The following is an 8,018-nucleotide window of genomic DNA, read 5'->3' as shown; positions in this document are numbered from 1 at the left end:
ACCCATTCGAGAGAAGTGACTACCATTATTGAGACAGTACTATTCTCGACATGACAGATTAGAATCAAAATACATCTATATAAAGAATATTCACGATACCACAAGCATTCCTCAGTACCTCTGGCCACTCATATTTACAATAATGTTCAATGCTTTCGTAAATAAATTCTGAGATTTGAGGATTTCCACCAGAGAACAGATTAAGGGCCCTAAATACTCGCACTCTACTTACCTACTTTATATTTTCTGGGAAAAACTGCGATTTCGAGCAAAATGGAAAGCACCGAATAAGGAACCAAAGGAGCAAAACATGGTATCTAAACATGGCATCTAGCAAAAACAGTCGAAAACATCACAGCATTGAATAATATAAATTTCGTTAAAGAGACAAAAAACAAAAACCGATCAAAGTGCCCACAGCTTGACACCATCCACGTAACCATCACCACCTTTTTCTAACACACCACAATTTCTAACACACCACAACAAACGTCGATATAACTTTCCCCCCAAATGTTTTTAAGAATTTCAATCCCCGTTGTAGTATCCTAGAAATGTACCCCACTACAACACGTTGGGGCCTACACCAGTACTACATACAGAACGCGAAATTCACCTACCAACAAAACACTCTTATCTCAAGGGTATTCCGCCAGGCGCCATGAATTTCAATCGAACTGGACAATCACAGAGCCCGCCGGCAGCGCAGCAGCAGCAGTACGACCAGCGGCAGAAAATGTCGATGCTCCCGCCGCAGTTCCAGAACCTCACACCGCAGCAGCTCCAGGAATTGAAAAAACAGCCCCAGTTCCAGAACATGCTCCGCCAGTACTTCCAGCGGCAGCAGCTCATGCAGCAGCAGGCCATGCAAGGCATGAACCTTGCCCGCGAGGGGAACCAGGGCGGCACCGGCACCATGAACGCAAATATGGCCACAAACATCAACACGCAGAACGCCAGTGCTAATGCCATGAACCCAGGCATGGCGGCAGCAGGAATGCCCATGGGCGCGGCGGGGATGAATTCAGCGATGAATCCGGCAATCAACCCGGGAATGGGCGCCTCGTTGGGGCTGGCTATGAACCCGGCCATGGGCTCTGGAGTAAACCCAAACGTCAACATGGCGCAGGCCGTGCAGCCGCCCATGAGCCAGAACTTGGGCCAGGCCAACCAAATGAGCCACCCGCAGACCGCGCCGAACATGGGCTCCTCCATCAACCAGAACATTCTGATGAACATGGCTCTGACCGCCAATCGAAACTTGGGGCTGCGGGTGCCCATGCAGCAGAACAACATGGGCCAGCCCATGTACAGCCGTGCAGCGCAGAACGCGTACTTGCAGCAGCAGCAGAAGCTTCTGCGGCCCATGCAGCAGCCGGCCGGTTACGCTCCATATGTGGCTCGTCAAGATATGGACAAGGCCCTGGCCATGGGAATGCCTGGTGTCTCGGGTGCCAGCCTTGTAGGCGCAGGAGTGGCAGGACCAGGAGCAGCTGGTGCAGGTGCCGTCGGTGGAGCTTTGGCTGGCGTAGGCGGACCTTTGGCCGGAGCCGTCAATGCAACAGCAGCAGGCGCGGCTGTACCAGCTCATTCAAGCGCATTGACTGGCCCGATCAACGGAATCAACGGAGCCATGGGCGGACAAATCCATGGGCCTGCCAACGGTGCCGCGAGCGCGACAAATGGCGCCGCTTCTGGTACATCGGGTGGAAACAGGCTCATCAAGGAGAAGCCGCAGATTGCTCCCGGGTTCACGCCCGAGGCCGTTGCACGTGTGCCCATGAAAACACTCCGGTCTGCGTCGGAGTGGTCTGACCGCTTGCGTGAAGCAGGCAAAGACGTACCCTTGGATGTGCGTGTTTACGAAGACATCATCAGGAAGGACGAGCTGTTTCTCCGTCTCTCAGCGTACGAGGCCCAGAAACACAAAGCCATGTTGGAGAAAATGGCACTTGACATCAAAACGTACGGTATGATCAAACAGCTGCGTATGAACGCCATAAGTGCCCTGGCGAAAAACCAGTACAATAACAGCATCTGGGGAGAAGGGTATCAGGGCTACGGAAACGGCGCCAGCAACACAGCCACGCAGGTGATTTTACCTCGCCAAAACAAAACATTCACCAAGGTCCCTGATCTTCCGTCTACAGACCGCGAGATGAACGCTCGGCTTTTGCAGAACGCTTCCAAGCCCGCCCAAGTTGTGCCTGTTCGCTTGGATTTTGACCAGGAAAGAGACCGGTTCAAGCTTCGTGACACCTTTTTGTGGAATCTTAACGACGACACGTATCCACTTGAGCACTTTGTACGAACACTTCTAGAGGACTACAAATTCATCTCGGAACAGCACATGCACACGGTGCTAGCGTCTGTCTCTGAACAGATCAAGGACTTCCGTAAGATCCCAGAGAAAACTATGGGAGAAATCCGTGTGCCTATCAAGATCGACCTCATTATCAACAACACTCAGTATGTGGACCAGTTTGAATGGGACATTTTGAACTCAAGGGACGGCGATCCGGAAGAATTTGCGACGATCTTATGCGACGAAATGAGTTTGCCAGGTGAATTCGCCACGGCGATTGCCTTCAGTATCCGCGAACAGTCCCAACTCTACCACAAGGCGTTGTTTTTAGTTGGGTACAGTTTTGATGGTTCTGCTATTCGAGAGGAGGAAATTCGCTCGCATATCCTCCCAGCATTGCGAGTGCTCAACTCTGATGACGCAAGCGGTCCTGTCGAGGACTTCATTAGCACTTTGCGGAACCCAGGAATCGTGGCCGATTACTCGCCATCTCTCAACAAACTCACCCAGCTGGAAGTGGAGAAAGTCGACAAGGAAATGGAGCGCGAGTCGCGGCGTAGAAGACGCCATTTCAATACAGAGAACACCTTCAGCTATAACGAAAACGGACCCAACCTGTTCTCGTCTGGTAGTGGACGTGGTACTACTTCTAGAAGAAACGCTCTTCACTCAGGAAGGGGTGTTAAAACGACTTTGCCTGACCTTGGAGATATTCCTAAAACGTTCCGTACCCCAATGCCATCCAGTGTTCTCCCTGGCGGAATTGATTTGGGTGTGCCCGACATTTATGGCTATAACGAGCTTATAGTCAACCGAACGCAGGTGAAAAACCCAGATTACAAGCAGCCTGCTCCTCCAGGTATGGTTACATCATACCGTGACAGTACAGGCTCTTTCTACGTGAAGATTCTTCTCCGCCGAGGCAGGAACTAACAGAGATATTGGGACACTGTCAAGGAAAAGATATAGATAACGGCTTTCTTCGAGAGGGAAGTTACCTCTCAAACCTATGTACTTTAATCAATTTATCTAATTATAACTTATTTGGAAGTGAATGCATGGGCCATATCTTCGATCAAATCATCTGCATCCTCTAGACCCACACTGATACGCAACAATGTAGGAGCAGCATGGATGTCAGTCAAGCATCTCCATTCAATCAACGACTCGGCGCCGCCCAAAGACGTGGCATGGCAGAAGTATTTCAAGCGATAAGGCAAATGCTTTGCAAATTCCTCAGAACTCACTTCTATGGAAAAGGTAGGTGAGTGGACACCTCTAAGCTGTTTTTCAACATACTCATCTTTTTGCAAGGAGGAATGATGCACTTTCACCAATTCCGGATACTCACCAATTTTGCTATTCAAGAATGTCGCCAACTTGGTAGCACTCGAACTTTGTTGCTTAACACGCAACTCAAAAGTTTTCAAACTGCGCAACAATAAGGCGCTCTCCAAGTTACCCACATTTGTACCCAAATGAAGCCTGTCAGCGTACAACTTGTATGCCACTTCTTCGCTTTTGGTCAATAAAAGACCAGACAACAAATCGGAGTGGCCACCAAAGTATTTTGTAGCCGAGTGCATCACCAAATCTGCGCCAAACTCGAAGGGATCTTGCAATGGAGCAAACGTAGAATCCACAATGAGGTAGGCTCCTTTAGCATGTGCTTTGTCGGCAAAGTATTTGATGTCGTAACACCGGGACTCTGGGTTCACCGGAGTTTCCAAATGCACGACATCTCCCTTGCCCAACTTGTCCAAATCCTCATCGGACATTGAAAGCTGCTTCAAGCCGTAGTTGCGAGTGAGAATATCTGCGATTCCGAGACATCCGTGATAGGCCTTGTCGATGCAGAGCTGTTTAGGGTTGAAATGGACCATAGCCGCATGGAAGGCGCCCAACCCCGAAGAATACACTGTAGCATAAGAATTGGTCAATTTTCCGACGATGGCCTCGACTCGGTCGCCATTGGGATGGGCCCAGCGCGAGTAAATGAGATCTCTGGTGAACAATTCTTCGCCGTCTTCGTTTTTGGCCAGCTTTACAAGTTTGGATGGGTCGGACGAGTATTTGAAAGTAGATGAGATGCTGATGGGAGGAATGACATCGCTTGTTTCGTGGATGTCATCTGCGCCGTGGATTCCAGTGGTGGCTAATTTAGGCATGGCGGAAAACGAGAAGAAAGAAAGTGGATTGTGGAAGATGGAAGGTGGAATTCTCAACGGAATAGATTGTGCGAGATTAAGCGAGATATGCAGATATTAGGATAGTGCGCGTGCCCTTGCATAATGGTCGAATAGCAGTGAGGCTAGGCAATCAACATGAACGGATATTACAAGACGCAAGACCCAATTGAAGAGACAATTGATCGGCTTGCCTGACATACCAGATCGTAGGTATACTGGACATGAGACCGGAATCATTGTGAAAAGTGTGGACTCCAAGCCCACCAAAGCCACCACATTCGCGCTCCTATCGCGCCACTTTCCACATGGCGTAGACTGGAACAGTGCGGCCGCCCAAAGAATATTTTTTTGCGCGGCCAAAAAGGAGCCGGTCGCCCGGCGACACGGTTTCTCCAGAGTCCATGAGCACTATCGGGTCGCAGTCCGGGGTAGCAAAGCTCACTGCAGTGAGAAAAGCTCCGAGGCGCGAAACGCGCGCGACGGGCAAACTTGGGCCCTCCATTGTTTGGTCGCGCTTGGCCATTTGGGCGAGGCGAAGGCGGTCCACAAACGTTCGCACCGCGCGATTGCTCGCGGCCAGGGTCGGATTGTAGTCCGCCACGGAAAATTGGGGCGGGCGCGGGCGCGGCACAAACGAGGGCGTGGCGCCTAGATACCGCTTGGCCACCTTGTGGCTCTGTTGGTTTTGTGGGTTTTGTTGGTTTTGTTGGTTCTCCTTGTCATCGTTGCAGATTCTGTGCTTCTTTTTGTCGCTGCTTAGCGCCAGTGTGTGTTTGTTTTTGGTGTCCTGGCCGTTTCTGTAGTCTTTGGGGGACTGGCTTTCTATTAGTCTCGTCAAGCTGCGGTTGCCAGTTTTTTTGGAGAAATTGGAATTTCGGCTTCGGTTGCTCACGTCCTTTAAAGGACGCCGTGTTCTCCGTTGGTGGAAGAGCTCAAAGTCGTCGGGCATAGGCTATGATGAATGGTCTGAAGTGTTTTTAGTGGAGACGCGCTTCGACCGCGCAGGCCAGACCGAATGAATTAACGATGAAAATAATTACCTGTTAGTAGAAAAAGCAGTTGTACATCGGAAATCAATTTATTGGAGCCCTCCCCTCTTTCCTAGGTTCTAGTATGGCCGAAGGAAGGTGAGATAGCAAACGGGAACAAGAGATTGTTCAATCATGACATTTCATGACCGGACGAATAAACATCCATTGTATGAAAGTAAATCTTAAATACACAATAGAAGAAAACACAAGGGCTCTATAAGAGTACTCACTAGGTCTTCAGGTATGATATCATACGTTTTAATAAATCTTAAGCATAGGACAGGAAAGCCTGTTGAGAGGGGACATCAATTAGACCAACTGGAGCTCCTATGGAATACCTATTGTCACAAGCATGTTTGTAGTCAATAGTGAAAAATTTCTTTGGGCCTATACTTGGACGGGCCTATTTGCATTGCTACAGTCAGTGGTAAACATCTATATTTATTCCAAATCAAACGGCAGGCCTGCTGCCTACAACTTGGCAGTCTTTCTGCCCACTGTGCACTTGATCAAGCCATTTGGATCAGGCGAAGGATAGAACAACTCGGTGTTGTCCTTGATGCCCTTCCACTCCAAGTTGTACAAGATGTAGTGCTTGTTAGGCAAAACGTACGTCACCAGCTCCACGGCAGGTGCCTTTGACAAAATCAAAGACGCCATGTTGTACATGGTAGCTTGCACGGAGGGAGAGTTTTCCAACGCAAACAAGTCCAAAGTGACTTTGCGAGCGGTGTCATAAGTCTTGTCGAAAACGCCCTCGTCGGCAAGAGTGATGACGTTGTCAAGCGACTTCAAAGCCGAGGCACTGTATTTCCACAGCGCATCCACGTCGGTCGACAAGATCCGGTCCTTGGTGGGCTTCAAAGTGGTGTAGTCACATTGGTGGTAGCCATAGAACATGGAGCCTGTGGACTTCAAGACGGTCAAATCCTTGATGGAGGAAGTGATGCTCAATTGGCCAGATGCTTTTGAGTAGACCAAGAACGTTCTGCGGGTTTCTGGGCCCTCATTGCGGAAAGAGTGGGCGTGCAAGCTTCCGTTGACCTCATACTTTGTCCAGCGCGATTGGACAATGGTGATTTCGACACCAGACACGTGGGAGTACTTCCCTGTGAAGTGTTTGGCCAAGTGGGCTGCAAATCTTTCGATTGGCCACACGTTTGTCTTTTTGGCCTCCACCAAAATGGTGTTTTTGACAGTGTCTGTAGGCACGACAGGGGAGTTGTCGGCTTCGGTATACGAAACGTCAAAGTTTCCTCTCAACAAGACTTGGCAGTTGGCTTCCAAAACATCTTGGACAGCTGGGTTTGCGGCGTCTTTTCTGACTTTCAAAAACTTGACGTTGGCTTTGCCGTAAGAAGTATCTAATAACTGGGACATGGATCAGAAATGTAGAATGTGAATCAAAAACCGAAATAGAAATCGAGAGTTCACTGAAGATGAAAAGAAAGAAAAAAAATGAACAGCACAAAGGCAAACGGCCGACTTTATATCTTTTGGGGGGCTATCGTAGGCCTTAGGGTCTTCTGCAGGAGAATCGGCAATCACCGAAATTGCCTGTTTGGCGCGAAAACATGCAGGCCCATCACGGTTGGCCGTTCATGTCACGCCAGATAACGCTCGGATTAGCCCGAAAAACGGCATTCCGATAGTTTGTTTACATGGCTTGTTTGCTATTTTGGTCAATGGCGCTTTTCATTGGGCTGCGGTTACTTTCAGTTTTGAAAGGTTATTTGGTGGAATTCTGGTGTTGCGATCTTGTGACAGATTGTACTGCAGACATATTATGCCAAAGGGTCCACAATACAAGGGAATAGAGATGTCTGAAGAAGGAATTGAAGATCAAACAAAGGAACAGAGAGAAGAAGTGAACGTAGCTGGAAATGAAAATTACTGTTCGTTTTTGATACTTCATCTCATTCAAGCGGGACCTAAAACGAATTGTGTCTCAGAAAGTCTCATAAAAATATTATGAATCTCCAGCTTTCAGAAAAAGAACAGTACTTCCCACGATCCTTCACCAGACTCGTCATGGAGAGTATTAATTTGGTTTTCCGTAGTACAAAAGTGTATGACAAAGTAAAATGACCAAGGGTAGTCAAGAGAAGTTAGTTCTAGAACAGCCATGAAGTAGGCAGAGAGCTCGATCACTCTTTCAATTGATGGAAAAATGGAACCAATTTCGAGTCCCTGATGAATACTCTTTTGCAGAATAATGTCTCTAAGAATATTTAGAGGACCTTTGTGCAAGAGATCGGGCTCTTTTGTATGTTCGGCTGTTGCTAGTGTTATATGGACCCTTAGCTCATCACTCAAGTGATGTACGAGCGATGTAAGCTGTATTTTTCCTTGAAGTCTTGGAACTTGGAGGTATTCTTTGTTTCTTGCTCGAATACGTGTTCCACTACTTCATATGGGAGTTACACAAGTACCACATTTCGACGTTTACGCTATTCGTCTACATAGTCACTCATTATTTGCACATCTTTTTCT

At 48.4% G+C, this 8,018-nt stretch overlaps 4 protein-coding genes across 4 annotated transcripts; 1 reads left to right on the top strand and 3 right to left on the bottom strand. All coding sequences in view use genetic code 12, as the record gives it.

Moving 5' to 3' along the window:
* Window positions 1-310: 310 nt before the first annotated feature.
* Window positions 311-3,238, top strand: SNF5 (Snf5p; the record flags this gene model as incomplete). The annotated part of the gene is made up of 2 exons (XM_002614682.2): window positions 311-313; window positions 545-3,238. 2 exons carry the CDS (start codon window positions 311-313, stop codon window positions 3,236-3,238), a joined length of 2,697 nt encoding a protein of 898 aa, XP_002614728.2.
* A 107-nt stretch (window positions 3,239-3,345) lies between these two features.
* Window positions 3,346-4,473, bottom strand: FOB63_003772 (putative cystathionine beta-lyase; the record flags this gene model as incomplete). The annotated part of the gene is made up of 1 exon (XM_002614683.2): window positions 3,346-4,473. One exon carries the CDS (start codon window positions 4,471-4,473, stop codon window positions 3,346-3,348), a length of 1,128 nt encoding a protein of 375 aa, XP_002614729.2.
* A 307-nt stretch (window positions 4,474-4,780) lies between these two features.
* On the bottom strand, window positions 4,781-5,443 carry FOB63_003771 (uncharacterized protein; the record flags this gene model as incomplete). The annotated part of the gene is made up of 1 exon (XM_002614684.2): window positions 4,781-5,443. One exon carries the CDS (start codon window positions 5,441-5,443, stop codon window positions 4,781-4,783), a length of 663 nt encoding a protein of 220 aa, XP_002614730.2.
* Window positions 5,444-5,996: 553 nt separating this feature from the next.
* Window positions 5,997-6,905, bottom strand: FOB63_003770 (uncharacterized protein; the record flags this gene model as incomplete). Its single annotated transcript, XM_002614685.2, has 1 exon — window positions 5,997-6,905. One exon carries the CDS (start codon window positions 6,903-6,905, stop codon window positions 5,997-5,999), a length of 909 nt encoding a protein of 302 aa, XP_002614731.2.
* Between the last annotated feature and the right edge of the window lie 1,113 nt (window positions 6,906-8,018).

The sequence above is a fragment of the Clavispora lusitaniae genome, assembly GCF_014636115.1.
Source record: "Clavispora lusitaniae strain FDAARGOS_655 chromosome Unknown tig00000185_pilon, whole genome shotgun sequence".
NCBI classification, from domain to species: Eukaryota; Fungi; Ascomycota; class Pichiomycetes; order Serinales; family Metschnikowiaceae; genus Clavispora; species Clavispora lusitaniae.
This window is presented reverse-complemented; position numbering and strand designations above follow the sequence as displayed.